Source organism: Cuculus canorus, chromosome 24 (assembly GCF_017976375.1).
Source record: "Cuculus canorus isolate bCucCan1 chromosome 24, bCucCan1.pri, whole genome shotgun sequence".
Lineage (NCBI taxonomy): Eukaryota > Metazoa > Chordata > Aves > Cuculiformes > Cuculidae > Cuculus > Cuculus canorus.
Window position 1 is genome coordinate 3,360,170 of NC_071424.1, and position 17,675 is coordinate 3,377,844.

A 17,675-nucleotide genomic window follows, 5' to 3' on the forward strand; every position below is an offset into this window, starting at 1 on the left:
GTGATTTTTAGACTAATGCTTTTTTTTATGTTATACAGCTAAACAGAAACTATTTATTGTTGGCTGCGTAGAAGTTTCTACAAATTAGTGACAGCTATTGTTACAAAACAATTTTTGCCATAGCTTCCTATGACGTATGGAGAGTTCTTCTGTTCTGCATTAATGGCGTAGGTGTGGAGGAAATTAAAACAAAAGTTAAAGGTTATGGATTAAATGTGAAAAGGTGAAACTGGTTAAGCATTGCTCTCTGAAGTAGTCCCTATGCCACCAACCTAACAGACAGGCAGCCTCTGTGTCACAAGTGTTTTACAGTATCACAGATAGAATATATTTTACTGAGATTAGGGGAACATCTTTCATACTTAGGAAAAGTGTGTACCAGTCAGTGCTAACTTACCCGTGACTTTGCATCCTTTGAAGAATATTTTCATAGAACAACTTATGAAGTTCTCATCAACATCAGCAGCTCTTTATAGAAAATAAAGAATGGGTTTATTTAGCAAATGAAGAGAAGTTAAACTTATTAAGTAAATACTTAATAATGCTTGTTAATTTGGCATTTAGAAATGAACTGGAGTCTTTGAAGGAGAAGATGGCAAAGAAAGGTGAAGAGATTAAAAGTAAACTGGATGAAAGAGAAGAAAATGTATGCATTGTCCTGTGTTTTATCATTAAATAGATAACACAACCTGTAGGACAAAACCTAAATGTAAAATATGTTTGTAGGGTTTTTTTCTCTGCAAAGCTCTGCCTTGGGATGTGATTTCTTATAGAGGCTTTGTTCTCACAGTGCTGCTACCAGTTGAGTCAACATTTGTACATGTACTGAGCCCTTTTATTTCGAAAGAACCTTCTCTGGGGTGTTTACTCTTTACATGGAGGCTTGAAAGTCCAGGTTTGATAGCTTTCAGGCAAACAGAGAACCCCCTTTTTTTCAATTTCTGTGTACCCACTTAGTAATGGATGGGGTATGGATTAGCTTTCAATACGTGATGAGTTTCTGTTTAAGTATGTCCAATCATCTTTACTTCCTTGCTGTAGTTTCAAAGCACACCTGTTTTTTCAACATCATAATGAAACTCAGCATTTTACTATAAAAATCAATGACAACATCAAAAATCAAAGGGTGTTGAGGCACTGGAACAGGTTGCCCAGGGAAGTTGTGGCTGCCCCACCCCTGGAGGTGTTCAAGGCCAGGTTGGGTGGGCCTTGAACAGCCTGATCCAGTGGCATGTGTCCTTGCCTATGGCAGGGGGGCTGGAATTAGATGATATTTAAGGTTCCTTCCAACCTAAACCACTCTATGATTCTATGGCTTTCAGGGCTTGGGGTGATACAAAGGGTTTTTTTTCAGAAATACAAAATACGTGTTAAGTTTAATTCTCATTTTTGAGGAAACTAATTTGAAATGGTAACATAATAATTAATAGCAGTTCTGTCATTATACTTTTTTCTTCTTTGGGAGAGTACAAAAATTCTGACAGTATTATGACTAGATTTACAATTATAATTCCAGACTAAAAGTATCGAAAATGAAATTTCAAGAAAGGAAAAGCAGTTGAAGATTCTGGAAAATAAGGTGTGAATATTCTTTTTTTCATAGATTGCAGAGAGCTTCATACAAGATTATTTTTTACACTATGACATTACTTTTTTCTTCTTTCTAAACTCTACAACCACCGAGAAACAGGTTTGCTGTGATTGATAGTGTTGATATCAGGGTAGCAAAATTATTGTAGCACTTTTATGGTGAGAACTCTGATTGTAACATGTTAATGTGTGTTTCAGTCCCACTGGAATTAATCGGAGCTGTGCAAATGCGTGTTTTGAGAACTTGACAGTAATCTCTAACGTAGCGGGTAATTCTTCAGGAGTTTCTTAATGAATATTTGAAATTTCTCTTTCAGTTGAATAATTTAAAGAAACAGGTGGAAAATAAAACTAAATGCATTGAAGAGTTGCAACAGGAGGTATGTACAATTTTTAAGTCACAAGCATATTAAGCATGGTATTTTGTGGTAACTGTTACTTTTCAACAGTTTTTGTTGGGTGTGATGTCTTTAGATATACCAGTGTAATTTAGAACACTTCCTTTCTTGCCCCAACTGAGCAAATTAAGGAGTCACCTTTGGAATTACTTGATTGGTAAATTGTCTTTACTTTTTAAAAATGCAAATACAGAAGTAATATCTTTTATAAACTTCTACTATTTTCATTTGCTACGTGGTATCATTGATATGTTTGAAGTAATGACCTATCTCAGTTACCAATAGTAGAACAGAATTGTAGACTAGGACGAGTTATTAATAACTGTACTTTAAAAACACGGCTTATATTTTTCATCATGACATCTGCACATTTTCTGTCAGCAGCATCTTAGTTTTTCTTCCCATTCTGCACCCTTTTTTGTGATGCTGTGTTGTCACCAATAAGGAGTCTTTCATAAAGTCATGAAATAACAGTTTTATTAAAGTAGTTTAGCTTCTTTTGTTTGGAGAATCGATCTGGAACCTGAACCGCACAATAAAAAGAGTGTGATTTGCTTGCTGAAAGCTGGAATTTCAAAGATTACAACCTACTTGATGCAGTTAAATCATTGCAAAATCATTTACTTTATTTTAACAGAATAAGGTACTGAAAAAGAAATTTACTGCAGAAAGCAAGAAAACAAGTATTTATGAAGGGAAGGTAGGTTTAAATAACTTCATGTACAAGGCAAGGGTAAAGCACAAAGTCACAGTGTAACTAATGATAATGCATGTTAAGCACGTTCTTGATTGTTTTATGGATGTAGGGTACATCCAGATTTTGCAGGAATGAACACATAATTTTTGGAAGATGCTCTATTTTTAATCATAGGACATTGGGATATCAGACATTTGTAAGAGGTGGACATCACATCTCAAGGAATTATGTCCTTTTTTGGTTGATACTGAAGATTTTTCACTAATGGCACCCCATTGAAATTGAAAAGCAATTAAACCAAATACGTCTATTATTCACTTTATGCAGTTCTTTTACTGTGTTCTGCAATGGTAAGTCCCTGATTAGAATATTGTGTCCAGTTTTGGTTACTGCACTTCAAGAAAGAAGTGGACTGTTTTGAGGGTATTCTTGCGAAACTTAAATGGAAATGAGAAACTTAAAAGGAAAAATTGTAATCAAAAGGCACACTTAGAAGGAAAACATAACTTAAACCAGTTAAAATCTTGAATAGATTTACAAAGCCGGGAATCAAATCTCCATCTGTATCTTTCCTTTGAAGAATTCACAGCGTTCAGGGTGACTGCTTAAAAACAGACTCTTCCTGTTTGCTTCATACCAAATTCTCATTAATATTAGCAGCTAAAAGTGGGTTTTTTTTAAGCTTATGCTGGAATGCTTCTTTGTGATTGACTTGCTTCCAGCTTTACAATGGGTTCGTTGACTGGGGTGCCGTGGACTGTCTTTCCCAGTGCGGGGTTGCCAGTGCTTCTGTCAGTATTTTCTAACTTGCTTCAGGCTGATGTTCAGCTCTTTGAGAAAAAAAGCTGAACGTTAAGTAGGAAATAGTTCAGTCATTTACCTGAAAAGTAGCAAAGTGATTCTTCTCAAAAATAGGAGGTAAATAAAAATCAGTGGTATATTTATTCCTGAACAAATAACAATATTTCTGTTTTCTCAAAAGGTGAATAAGTTAGAGTTAGAGATGGAAAATATGAACAAGCAACATAAGGAAACAGTTGATATCTATCAAAAAGAAATTGAAACACAAAAATTAAATGAAAATAGACTTCTTGAAGAGGTGAGAATTGTTAATTTTTACCTCAATTTTTTCATTATTATTTTATCTATGATGGTTTTACGAAGCTCTATCAGCCAGAGTCCTTGCCTTTCTTAGCAGTCTTACTGAGCAAAGCTTTAGTATGTTTGATCCTTAATTTGAAATATTTGTGTATCTTTTTAAAAATAAGAACCCAATTAAAAATTCTTCTTGTCAAGGTATTGTTCAGAGAAATTCTATTCTTGGTGTAAATACAGCACAAGCAAGTTAGATTGTAACTTCTCCCTTATTGGTATTTTCCTGCCCATGTTCTTTTAATGGTAATATAAAAAACTCTCAGGGCAGAGTGCTTGAAGTGGCATTGCAGTTTGAAATGACGCTTGTCTGTCATGGAAGAATGGACTTACCTTTAGTGTGTGTTTATTTGCCCGTATAAAAGATGTAGGATTTGAAAAGCATCTTAAAAGCAAATGAAGACTACACTAAATGAGACTATAAGTACATTACACCCACAGGGGTAAGAAGAAATGACACTAAGATTTTTAAAAAGATATATTATTCATTAGTTAATTGAAACTTCTACTTAAAGGTAGAAAAGATGAGAGTGCTTGCTGATGAAGCAGTGATAACACAAAGAGAAACTGATATCCGATGTCAGCATAAGATAACTGAAATGGTGGCACTTATGGAAAAACACAAGGTAAGGGATTTTACTGGTTTCTGTGATTTGTGATACTGTGCTAAATCAGAAACCTTTGAAACCCAGAATGTTATGAATTGGAAAGTGAAACTTCATAATAAAGACCTCTCTCTAGGGGAAAGACATGCTTGTCTTTCATCATCTAAAAATAAATTCATCTTCAGATCTTGAAAATGTGACTACTGGCAGATAAATTCTATTAATCTAAATTTCTAGGAATCATAACATGATGTGAACTACTAACATCTTGGAGTGCCCAGTAAGACACTGTTGTGGTATTGGCCTTTTGGAATTATCCTGTAGACAGCGTGTACTCAAGGTGTTCTGTTTGGACACTGAAAAAGGAGTATTGATGTGTTTGTGCTTTGAAGGATTTTCTTTTATATTCAGGCTTCCTTTGATATCACCCTAATGCAGTGCCTTCAGTATCAGTTCGGGTTTCTTCATGAGGAGGTTGCTTAGTGACCTTCAGCAACCTAACATAGTATAATTTACGTTTCTTACTACTCTGTTTTGCAGTATATTTTGCAGATACCATTAATAAAAATAATATGCTTTTATGTGCTGGAACATGTGCCACTGTCTCAGCCCACAAAATAACACTGCTTGTGCATTTTCTGGTTTATAGTTCCTGCTGAAGCTGTAACATTTGTTCGTAATACTTTCTGAATCTTCAGGAGAGCCTAATTTGAAATTACAAGTAATGTTTTAAGATTAGGTAGATCCATAATTGTAACAGTCAAATGTTTTGAGTTTGATGGTTTTGTGTTTTGTTTTGGTTTTTTTTTAACACAGCATGAATATGATAAACTGGTTGAAGAAAAAGACACAGAGTTAAAACTTTACAAAATAAAAGAGCAAGAGCAGTTATCATCAAAAAAATCATTGGTAAGGCATACTCTTCACCACTAAATAATGAAGTGGAGGGGCTGCTGTCCTTAAGGTGTAACATAAATAGAAGTATCACCCTAGACTTCTTCCTGTCTGATAACTTGGGAGGTTGAGTGTCTGCTTAAGCGGTGCTGAGCCGCAAAGATCAACCCATTCATTTCTGCTTACTGTTACTTTCTTAGAGATTTTATTATGTGCATTTTAAAAAAGGACATTTCTAAAAATAAATTGGAGTAGCTCTGCTTTTCTGTCTGCTTTTCCTGATAGCTCTACCCTCACTGTCTGAATAAGAAACTTTTGTAATAAATCAATAGATTCCACTCTACACCCCCTAACACCCGCTTTGCAAGTGTTTTCATTTCTTACCTTGAAAAGTTCTGGTCAAGGACCCATTTCTGAGTAGAACTTTAACCGTTTTTAAAACAAACTGCAACAAAATTTCAAGTTTAGAGTTGCAATACTTGGGTGGGTTTTTTCCCTTTCTGGGAAGTTCAGCTTTGAGGAGTGTTCTGAGAGCCAACATCCCCTCAAGACGTTCACACAAGTGTAGTTCTACAGCATCTACTTAAAATGCACTGTTTTTCTGACATTTCTCTTCGCAGAATTTTTCTTCAGAGCTTTGTTTCAGTTGGATTTTTTCATAGAAAAAGTGGTATGACTCATGTCCATATGTGTTTACTTTTAAATTGTTAGCTGTGGCTATGATCATCTGTTATTCTGGAAGTGAACCGTAGATATCTCTTGGCCTGGTATCTTTATGTATAAGTCAGCTCTGTTGAACACATGGAACTTTCTTTTGTTTATAATTAATATCCCATATGTTTATAATAAATATCCTGTAACTGTTCCATTTGGACTGTTTTCCTTTTTTCCGGGTTAGGTGTAGTTACCCCTATCCTTTATCTAATTCTTTTCAGGAAGGTGAGCTGTCAAGTTTGAGAAGAGAGCTGTCATCCCTTGAAGAACAACTTACAGCAGCAATTGAAGAGAAAGTATGTTTTTTATTAAATATAACAGTATGGGTGGCAGACCTGGTTTTATGCACTATAATAATGACAGCTGGAGTTTGATTCTAGGTCTTGCTCTCAGTTGCTTTCCGATTTTGAAAGCTCAATGTTCTCTGAAGTCATTATGTTTCATTTCTGGTGGTGGTGAATGTTTTGCATTACTCCTTAAGGTAGAAGCTTTTCGTGTTGCCCTTCATTTGTTTTGCCTCCAGGATGGCACTGGCTTTCCTGACATCATTCCCGCAAGCCTGGACAGCTCTGTATAGGGTTTCAGTTTCTCCCTGTTTCCCTCACACTTATAGAGGGAGTATAGAAGACCAGGTGAGACTTTCTCAGTGGTATCCAGTGAAAGAACAGGAGTCAATGGGAACAAAATGAAGTACAAGAAATACCATTTAAACACAAAAACCCCCTCTATTACTGATAGGGCGATAAAACACAGGAACAGATTGCCCAAAGAAGTCGTGGGAGTCTCCATGCTTGGTCTTCTTCAGCTGGCAAAAGAAACACAAAGTAGAACGAAAAACTCAGCAAAGGAACACTTACTTCAATAAATAAGAATGCTTCTAGTTTCTTGCATGAAATAATTAGAAAATAGAGCTCTTTCTTAAATGCAGCTGTGATAAAAATTGTATCATTCTCAAAAAAGGATAGTACGCAAGTTCTTTGCAGAGACAGGAGAAGGTGTATAAGAAATGAAGCTGAATAGAAAAGTGATCTCTTTTGAATGCTGCAGTTTTACTAAATCTGGGACACATATATATATGAACTTTGCAACAGAGTATGGTTGTGGACTGTGTTCTGTAATTATACCAAGGAGATTTTAAGCAACTAAATTTAAATAAAATATTTACTTCCTATCACATCACTCTTTTTTTTTAGGAAAAGCTTGCAAAAAACCCTCCCCAAAATGCAGTTTCTGAAAATGAAAAGAAGAACAAGGTAGCTGTAACTTTATCATTAATTAATTTTAGAATTTGGTAATCTAATTGAAGGTCCATGATAAATTATGTATGCTTGACAAAAGACATGAAAATGCTTATAATTTAAATCTTTTTCCATTTTTAGAAAATACAAACTGATTTTTCCGAGACTCCTAAGCCTCATTTAGATTTCGACTCTGCATCTATTAATGTGAAAACAAAAAAATCTCCAAGTGATATTCCTGTAAAAGTCAGCACAATGGAAAAGGGAAAAATGCCTCCTTCGGCAACTCCAAGGAATCCCTTGGGGAGTTCATCGTTAAAGGTTTGTAACTCATAACTTGAATTTTTGCAGAGAAGCATGAAGAAGTTAGATATAGTGAGTCATAAAACTTGGTTCTTCCACAGCTTCCTGTTTATTCTCCTTGTTTGGCAACAAAAAAAAAGTTTGGGTTTTTTTTTCCCTTTGTTTGGGTCTTTATTCCTCATTTTGGCAGCCTGCAAACTGGGTTACGAGTTTGGGCTTAGGTTCTATAATTACCACTGAAAATGTAATTTTAAATGCTGTCTTTTTCTTTCCCAGACATATGTTATAAAGACTCCTCCAATACATAAACTGCAGAGTGAAAGCACAAATATGCAGCCAGAACAGTGCATGAGGAAAAGGCAAAAAGTGCTGCTACAGCTGGATGCTCACTCAGACAGCTCTGAACACAACGATCTGCTGGTAAAAATCATAGAACAGTCTTTGACAGTTCTTCATGCACGCTACTGTATGTAAGAGTGACTATAAAACATGTGGGGTTCTGTACTCAACATGATATTTATGTGTATATTTTTATTTCACTGGATCTGTCTGGAATTGTGTTTATGTATACATAACTAGGACCTATAAGACAATCAGAGTGACACTGCACAAATGTATATATTCACCTTTATAATGATTCTTTACTTTTTTCTATTGAACTGTTAAGGCTTCATATCAACATCTTATCTTTACTTTCTTCACGCTCTAATATTCTTAGGGCGAAAGGGAGTATATTTTTTTAATAGAGTTTGATTAAGTAGATTTTAATTTTTTGTTTAAGAGCATAGTCTCGGAAGAAGAAATGTTTAAAAAATTGTACAAGGATTACCCTCAAGCTTCACAATTCTATGCCGTGACCCCAAAAAAGGTACCTCAGCTTTTCTTCAGGTCAAAATGAACAGTTAATCCAGCTGGTTATAGAAACTAATTAATGGCTTTGTTTTTCTTCTTAGAAGCCAGCTACATCGAACTTGAATACTCCAGGCTCCGTGCTGAAACTTACAACCATGAGAAAAATGCGAGAGGCTGGATGGACAGCAGTCTCTAAAATGGACAGGAAAAGAAAAATCAAAGAGGCTGAAAAGTACTTTACTTAAAATGAAAAAATGACTGGTGCTCTAGCATTATTTGATTGATTCAACCACAATGTTGTCGTTCTTTCAGAGTTAGTACATCGATGTGTTTTTCTGTCATACTTGTTATGTTAAATACTGCATTCATTTCCTTCATGCACATAAACTTTATAGATGATACATAACAAATTAACCTGTTTTTAAATTTAGAAATAAGGATAACTACTTTTTCAAAAAGGAAAAAAAGTCCAACATTAGAAATACTAGTTTTAAGGAAATTCAGTTTTGTTCTTTTAAATTTACTCTCTTTCTTAATACATAGTTCACAGAAGGAATTATTTAGTGAAAATGGTACTGAAGCTGTTAAAATGCATGCACTTTTACCTGAAGTTGTCTTTTGTGGTTCATTTTAAATGTCAGAACTGTCTTTTTAGACCATATTGTTTTCAGACTCTATTTCAGTATGGAAAAAACAGTTTTCAAACTTAAAATTGAATTTTCAATAGAATTACTTTTGTTTAAAAGGATTTCAGCTTCCTAAGGAATAAAATAAGCATACATGTTTTAAGATTCTAAGAACAAGGTTCAGATGTCATTAAACTGTTTATCTGAAATGTAAAGTGCGGAACGAAATGTTGTTGCTTTATGTATTAGAACACGGATCTAAATTACCAGGCATCCTTCCATCAGACAAACAGCTTCTGCCACATATGCGTAAGTATAGTTTAGAACAACATAGATTTCTGGGTTAATCCTTGATTAATCTTGGTTTCACAATAACAACAAAAACCTGCTCCAGAGCCTAGAGATAACAAGAAAACTGCAGACACATCTTAAAATATTATGAAAAAACCAAAATCCTGGATTCATTTCTAGTGGGCAGCGAAACACATGTACTTCAGTCTTTTTGTGTGGCGATTTCATGTATAGACACGTATTTTTGTTAAGCAGTGATATCAATAATTTTTTTTTACTGTATGTAACTGACAAATATTCTCCAAAGGTCTGAAAGAATAAACTGGTTTTGTTCTCTATTTTTGGAAATGGAATCTGTCATGTAAGCAAATTTTCTGAGAAGTTATCTGACTTTTCTTGCCTGAAAGATATTTCATGTTTGCAGAATACTGTTTTTATAATGTGTCTGCTTAACTAGTGTAAATTAGACCAAATCAAGATCAGAGAAGCGGCTTATAACACATATTCCTGATGTCTGTTCTTTACAAGACAGATTATTTTACCGCAAATTGTGTAAAATAATACACAAGCCTCTCCCGGATACATTAATTAGTTGGGTTTTGACTGAATACAGAGAATGTCATGCAAAGTCGATTATTCTTCATCATAGTTTGGGATGTTCCTTACTAATATCTCTTCACCTGCTTTTCAGGATAAAGAAAATGCAGTCACCAGAAACGCAACCTGTCTGTGCAGTTTATTTACTTTAATAGAGGGTGCTGCAAGATCTAAATACCTGCCAAGGTTTGTTACCTCATTTCAAGATGGCATGTTTCTCATTTTGACTGTTGCTGTTGTGGACATGAACAGGTACGCAGATTCAACTCCTAAGCTCGTTACTGAGTAATCAAAATCCCATTTGTTTCTGAGTATAAAGAGGCCTCTACTTCCTCGTCTTTTCATACATGAGTTGAGATTCAAAATCCCTGTCAAGACTAGCTTACCCACAATTCCGTTTACTACAAGTAAAGGGTTTTTTAATTTATATTTATATACATATATATAAGCTGTATTTAAAAGTATTAGCAAGATAAGCTTATTTCTAAATGCCTTTTTCACAAGGTTTTAAAAACGTGTGTTAAACTGAGACAGTACACACAGTTATCAATTAAATAGAAAGTTTCCTTTTTCCAGTATGGTTTCCAGTGAAATACCTGATCTATTTGTCACATTTTTTTTGCTCTGGGGCTTTACTAACCAGTTTGAAGGAGGATCTGGTCTTCAGTGTCTGAGGTACAACATGTCTTTTGAGCAAGATTATAATTGATAATGACTGCATATACCAATTTTTCACTTCTTCTGATGAAGTGGCTTCCAACAGGATGTTTGCCAACATCAAGTCATCATAACTTAAAGCAAGCATTTGGAAATGTTGGTGTATGTTATTGCTTTCCTTCATCATACTGCTAGCACAGTTCTGTAGTTCCTTTTCTACCAAAGACTCCGAGGAGGAGGGTGAACAGTGCTCTGCTCTGCTATGTCTGCTTCCCATCATCCTTGTTTACCATGTGTGTGATTTTATTTTTCTCTGGCACTCTTTTTCCTTTTTTCCTAAGGCAGTCGCTGCTATTCGCCTGCTCTCTCCTCTTCACCCCATCATGTGGTCCATCATGAGCCAAGCAGTAAATCAGATTGTGAAGCATTCTTAGACCATAAGTGGAAATCGTTGGCACATGATATGCGACAAAGAGAACTGCTGTTGTAGTTTGTGGCTGGTAGTAAATGTTGCAGCTAATCCTAGGAAAGACAGAGAAAGACGGTCACCTGTGACTCTAAATTTAAGAGATGAGAGCTGTGTTTCAAGCTATTACAGACAGATTTGCAGTAGACAGATTAGCTTTGAAAATTCAGCAGCCATGGTGTGTTTAAATGCAAAACCTGGCAAATCCACTTGTTTCCCTGGCAGCATATTAGGATCTTATTTTCAGTGGCAGCATATTAATATCTTATTAACAGTGAAGGTCTGCAGCAGGACAGAATTGGAAATAATTCCTCTACCAGAATACTAATCTTCTACAAACCTGATTGGCTTTGTCTGTTTTTCATCAGAGGAGCTTCTAATTCCCTGCTGTATGCAAGCATAGACACGTTTTTATTTTAATATCCACAGTGCTGTATGCAGTGGAAGCGAGAGTTGCTCTGCTCTATAAGTTAAACTCATAAGATCGCAAAGTTTTCATCACGTTGTACTACTAACAGACGGGGAGTGAACAGGAATAATGTACAATGAGTTCTCACTGTTCCTATTTTTATTTTAGACATCAGTCAGTGACAGAGAAACCTATTAAATTGCTTTTACATATGAGTTCCTGGCACACACTGAATTTCTCTAGCCCATTACAGAGATTCCTGGGTAATGAGCCCAAGAATTTTATGATCCCTGAATTCTGTTTACAGAGATTGCTTATAACACTCCTTGTAGAACGCTGGCATACTGTCTGTCATGTAATGAAAGTGTAAAATAACTGATGTCAGTGAATGGATCAGTTTAGTTAATAGAAAGGTTAAAGATAAATAATTAACAGTGTAACTGGCTGTTCCAGAACAGGGCTACAAAGCTGATCGCTGTAAAAGCACATTAAAAATGTCTGTCACTGAATATTCTCAGGTCAGCAGGGGGGCAGCCAAAGAAATTGATCCATAAGCACCAGATTTTAATGATGGATTTAAGGAAACTGTATGAAAGAAGGCTCAGGCACTCACATTGCCACACTGGACTCTGTTGTGCCACCACAGTCCTTTGTTCTGCTGTTCTCAGCAAGTATTGGGATCTTGCTCCCATCAAGTGTTCAGAGGTCAGCAGTGAGTGAGCTTGTGGTCGTATCCAGAAGGAAGATTAAGGAAAAGTTTCTCTACTAGCTTAATAGTTTAAGTCACTGAAGAAATATGACAGCCTTTTATCACTCTGCTGATGTTGGGTGCGTCTCTTGACAGCTGGGCAGGCCAGCAGGATGCCAAACATGGAGAGGCAGTAGCCAAGAGGTTCTATGTCTGTATCAGTGTGGAGCTAACCTGAGTAAGGAGCAGCAGTGGTCACATCAGTCTCAAGGTCCACTCAGAGTAATTTATTGTGCTTTCAGATGAATGAATGCTCATTCTTAATTCTGGGTCAGATATTTCTGTAAAGCACTGCAGTGCATTCAGAGGCTGGGTTAAAAAGTTGAAGTGAAGAAATGCACTACTGAAATTATACTACTTGCCTCAGTGATTAATAATTCCCGACATTCAGCATGTGCCATGCTGGACTCTGCCTAACAGCCCTAAACCTTGGTGGCAGCAGGGCTCTGGACAGATGGAGCCAAGGATATGGCGTCTGTGTAATTGCTTTAACAACCAAATTTGTAATCATCTCAAAGAATGATATCAAGTTTGTGTGGCATGACCTATTTTATGTGACACCATCTTGACAGGCCTTAATTAAGTTCTCATCCATTAATTCTTTATTGCGCAAATCCTGTATCAACTTTCTGTTATTTTACCTGGCTTAGCAGGGATGGATGGCAGGCAAGGGGGTTGAGATTCACCTGGGTCAACAATCTCTCTTTGCATATCAGCAAAATATTAGCACTTCTCTTAATGCTCTGAAATTTCCTCAGTATTCCAAAGCTTGTTGAAATCAGCATTAGCTTGCTAATATTTAAAATATTTATTCCTTATACAATTTGTTTAATAACTTGTGTTGCCAATGTGTGTGATGGTGTTCAGCCACTATGTTTCCAAATATGCGTGGTCTTACTGAGGACTTGGCAATTACTCCACAAACAGCTTGTCTTCATCTGGTCGGGTCCTTTGGCATTACTGTTAGCCTCTGTCCTGACAGAAGTTTATTTCCTAGGCTCCAGCTTCCCATGGGAGTTTCCTACATTTTGTCATGTCTAACAACGCTTGTTGTTTGTTTTCCTAGTTTTTATTGTTGCATTCTCTTTTTCATCTTCACTCTGATAGTCTTGCAAGCTTTACTGTAATTTTTGTTACTGATGTTTGTGGACATTTCCCTAAATCCTCTTACAGCAAATTCTTAATCCTTTTTTACCCTAATCTGAATTTCCCCTCCTCAGTTGCATCCATTTTTCTCAAATCAGAGATATTAGCACTTTGAAGCAGCAAAGGATGTTAGGATGTTTGCTGTTATACTCTGCTCTGGCCTCTGCCTGTATTCTTACGAGATATGTTGAGGGTGCTTTAAACCTGGGTGTGGATTTCTTCCTGTCAGGACCAGGGTACAGCTCCAACTGCCTAAAGCTGGGCTTGGAAATGAGCTTGACATCTTTAGAGAGAAGGATCGGCTGTGCCTATTTCAGCTGTGCATGCCAGGGTCATGTGTGATGTTCTTTTGCTAGGAATGCCTAGCTGGTTTTATTCTTATTTTGGTCATTTTTTTCCTCTTCAGGGTTTAGTTTTGTTAATTGTTTCCTTTTCCTTTCAGAGTCATTGTATCCTTTGAGATACTCTTGAGATTTTCCAAGAATGAACATTCTTTTCTGTGATTAAAGTTTTAAACAACCGAATTCATATATACATCTGTAGCGTATATATTTATATATAATGGGTGGGGGAGTCTATACATGTTACCTGCTTGTGTGTGTACTCATAGCCTGTATGTTTGACTGCATTTAAAATATGTCAGAAAAATAGAGAGTTTATTAACAAATCTGAGTAGTAGCAAATCGCAATGTGATAGTGCTGTTGCTAAGTGTAGATGGACAGATGTTACTGAGAGTACAATTAATGCTCTGCTCATCTCCTTAAGCCAGAAAGAGCAATATTTAATTCCTGAGAAGTTATATGGTAGAAATTAACCCATAAAGACTCCATGAGAAAAGAAGGCATTTGGCTAGTCTTAATAGAACAAGAACTCTATCATGTTATCCAAACACAGCCTTGGAGAACTGTTCCAGGGCACAAGGCTGAGTGCAGTGCTCCGAAACCACAGAAAAAAAGAGGCAGTATTATTCAAGAATTAGTGAAACACCAATCGGGACTGACTGCACCACACCTCCGACAGCCCAAAGTGACCATGTTTACCAGCTCAAACTCAACTTTATCATGTTTTATGTGGCTTTGTAAATCGACACCGAGGTTGAGCTGCATAGGACATAGATCACACGGAGTCCAAGAAACAGCCAGGGGATGAACTGAGTGGGTAAGCGCTAGCAGAGCTGCTGTGGGCAGGCTTAGTGAGAAGGCTGGCCGGACACTGATGGAGAAGTAGAGAGTAGTAGCTTTGTGCTGAATTGGTGCAAGGTGTGCGTGCTGACTCAAGCCTTTCTCACTTTTACTCCTCCTAGATGTTCTGCAAAGCCCTAAGTGTGAGTGTTCTTTTCCCCTAATCCTTCGACATCTGTGTTTCACTGGTGTTGGTGCAATATTTTGCTTCTCATTGTGCTACACGGTGCAGTTTCTCCCCTACCGATTAGAATTTCAGAGTGAATTGCTCCTTACTTCAGTATTTGCTCTGTATGTTCAAGGCCAGACACCTCCTCAGTGCGTTTTGTTTGAGTACGTGAGCCAGGCTGTGCCTAACCACAGCGCAGAGCAATTGCAGTGAGGTGCGTTACTTTACGTGTATGGCACTGCACAGCATTGCACAGTTGTGCCTGACTGGTAACGAGCAAACAGTGAACCAGGGTTCATTAAACTTCTGAAAATCATGGGTGTGGGATTAGTCATACGTGATTCAGGTTGACTGTCTCCGTGCTAGCCTTCCTGTCCTGATATTGCTGTCCTATGTAGCAATTAAATTCATCAATAATAACTTTTTTTTAAAGCAGTGGTTAGTTTAAAAGCCTGAGGAGAGAATGACTGTTAAAATAATTAGATTTCCAGCTCCAGTTTCCAGGTTAGGATATCATAGATGCATTTGTTCCTATCACATTTGCTTTGATGTTCATTATGAATTTGCGATAAGGAAGCAGCAGTTGAGATGCAATAATATAAACAATAAGATCAGCCTGGAATTAGCCTGGAGAGTATAAAGCACACGCAGAGCGTGTGCTGGGTCACTGCCTCTCCCAGCACAAGGCAGAATCAGGTTCCTGTGATAGGGAAGAACTCAGCTGACGAGGTTGGTCTTTCCAGGCTTGCACTGTTGCAGCTACAGGGTAAACCAGATGGTGCGATGAATGGCTTTTGCGATGGGCAGAGACTGGAGGGTGATGTCCATGGGTCTGTAGGCACTGTCATTTCAAGTTTGTAGTTTAGAGGCTCTGGAGAAGACCCTGGAATCGTCTCGGAGCTAAGCTAAGATTTGTTCTCGGGATCCCCCAGCCGGTCTGAGCAATGAGGTCAGCACAACAGACAGATAAAGTGGGGATTTCATTGATTTGAACGCTTTGCTGGTGTTCTTTATTGTCATTTGCTTGAATCTATTATTTAACTCTTGGCAGCATTCCCATTTCATCACGCCTCTAAGCCAGCAGGGAAGTAAAAAAAACGGTGGTATGACTGATATCACAACTGCTTCTTTTTCTCTCTCAAACATTTTATAAGATGCTTTCTTTAGAAAATTATTTTTAAACCAGCAAGATTATTTTAGCATCCCTGGTTAATTCTAGGGCTCATGTTCTCTCACAGATGTCGTATTTTCAAAGCTCCTGTTATTTTTCTCTGTCAGCATTTTATCACTTGTTAGTGAAGAGTTCCATGTAATATGCATTAGCAGTGGAAAATGGGATTTGTTGTATGTTGTTAATGGCCTGTTACCTTTGTTTTCTGTTTACTGGCTTAGTCGCTAGTGCCATGAGAGAATTTGTCAGGCTATAGCTACAAATATTACTTCCAGTCTGTGACTATCAGAACTGTTCTTGTGAGGTTGTGAGCGAAGGGCTGTTATGGAGGGTTTGCTTTGATTGACCATTTGTTCTTTCCACATCTAGCATGAATCTCTTCTTTGTGATCTCTCTCCTCTTTGGCCTGGCTCTCGGTCAAACAGCATCACTTTGTGCTCCTTCCGAGTATATAATCCATGTGGAGAAAAGGGAATGTGCCTACTGCCTGGCCATCAACACCACCATCTGCGCTGGATTCTGCATGACTCGGGTACAAGGCATGACTCTGGTTTAGGCAGTCATTTCTATAATTGCCTTCACAGCCAAACAAGTGCCTGTTCTTATTGGAAAACTATGTGTAAATGATCCAATTTTCATAGTGTTTGTCACTGAATAATCCCACTATCCTCATGTTTTCAGGTTAGCTTTTTGCAAAGGTATGGCTGAGAAATGCCAAGCCTCTGGAGCTATGAAGCCTGTAACACCAGTGGGGAGCGGAGAACTGCCTGCTGTCGCTGCAGAACCTCTGCAGTCAGCGTGTGGCATCAAGATGCAGCAGGCGGAAGGCAGATTAGATTTAGTCACCCTTGTTTAATGTAACCGGCTTGGGTAACTTCTACTCCTGCTACTGTTAGGACAGCCAGCCGTGGAAAAGCCGTTGCATGTCGGCATGCCAAGCACTGTGCATGAGTGTCACTGTTCATCACAGCATTTCAAGTCTTGACCTGGTCAAATGTAAATAGCAAAGGCACTCTGAGCCAAGCAGATCAGTTAAATCCAAAAAAGCCAGGTGAACAACAGGGCTAGAGAGAATGCAGATCGAAAGGTACAGATCTGAACAGAAGTGCACTGAAAATATCAGAGCTGGTCTAAGCGTAAAGAGGTTTTGCTTTCTGCGTGTTTGAGAGAAAGCCAGAGGAAGCTGTCTGACACTTGTGTCTGCTTCAGTGAAACAATGCCTTTCTTTTTTCTTTGTAGGACAGCAATGGCAAGAAGCTGCTGCTCCGAAGCGCTCTGTCCCAGAACGTGTGCACGTACAAAGAGATGTTGTATCGAACAGCACTCATCCCAGGCTGCCCTCATCACACCATCCCTTATTATTCCTACCCCGTGGCAGTGAGCTGCAAGTGCGGTAAATGCAACACCGATTATAGCGACTGTGTTCATGAAAAGGTTAGGACAAACTACTGCACAAAACCTCAGAAGCTCTGTAACATGTAAACCTCCGACAGAACATGGTCAAAATGTACCTCTCTGCCCACAATGAATCGTAAATAAAGGTGTATTCCATAACAGGCTTGCGAATTGGTGTGCATAATGCTTTATTCTAAAGACTTATCGTGAGGTGCTTCAGTTACCTTGATGTTCTAGGATACAAACAAAAGCAGAATCGTAGGAATGTAGGTTTGCATTCAGAACCCACCTCTAATTTCCTTTGGGGAAAAAGGGGAGAGAGCTGTGTGTGTTTATACACAGGCTTTGGTCATAAATCCCAGGTATTTTGTGAAG

The 17,675-nt window shown here is 37.6% G+C and overlaps 2 protein-coding genes across 11 annotated transcripts in view; one reads left to right on the forward strand and one right to left on the reverse strand.

Moving 5' to 3' along the window:
- The first annotated feature begins 1,278 nt into the window (after positions 1-1,278).
- On the forward strand, positions 1,279-17,440 carry TSHB (thyroid stimulating hormone subunit beta). Of its 10 annotated transcripts, XR_008453482.1 has the most exons (15): positions 1,279-1,579; positions 1,908-1,970; positions 2,626-2,688; positions 3,668-3,784; positions 4,353-4,463; positions 5,259-5,351; positions 6,272-6,346; positions 7,244-7,303; positions 7,430-7,609; positions 7,868-8,011; positions 8,373-8,459; positions 8,545-9,378; positions 10,052-10,209; positions 16,275-16,437; positions 17,150-17,274. XR_008453482.1 is itself a non-coding variant. In XM_009569809.2 (12 exons), exons 4-12 carry the CDS (start codon positions 3,689-3,691, stop codon positions 8,686-8,688), a joined length of 990 nt encoding a protein of 329 aa, XP_009568104.2. In that variant the 5' UTR covers positions 1,279-1,579; positions 1,908-1,970; positions 2,626-2,688; positions 3,668-3,688; the 3' UTR covers positions 8,689-9,995. The 10 variants fall into 10 exon arrangements, 7 of the variants coding, with proteins under 7 accessions (XP_009568104.2, XP_053943577.1, XP_053943579.1 ...); XR_008453480.1 differs by having other exon boundaries at positions 16,275-17,267; XM_009569809.2 differs by lacking the exons at positions 10,052-10,209; positions 16,275-16,437; positions 17,150-17,274 and having other exon boundaries at positions 8,545-9,995.
- Positions 6,523-17,675, reverse strand: part of TSPAN2 (tetraspanin 2) — a 35,906-nt gene continuing 24,753 nt past the window's right edge. The window contains exons 8-9 of the transcript XR_008453485.1: positions 8,464-8,635; positions 6,523-6,855 (exon numbers count right to left, since the gene is read on the reverse strand). The gene's annotated coding sequence lies outside the window, so the exon portion shown is untranslated. The remainder of the gene's footprint in view (positions 6,856-8,463; positions 8,636-17,675) is intronic.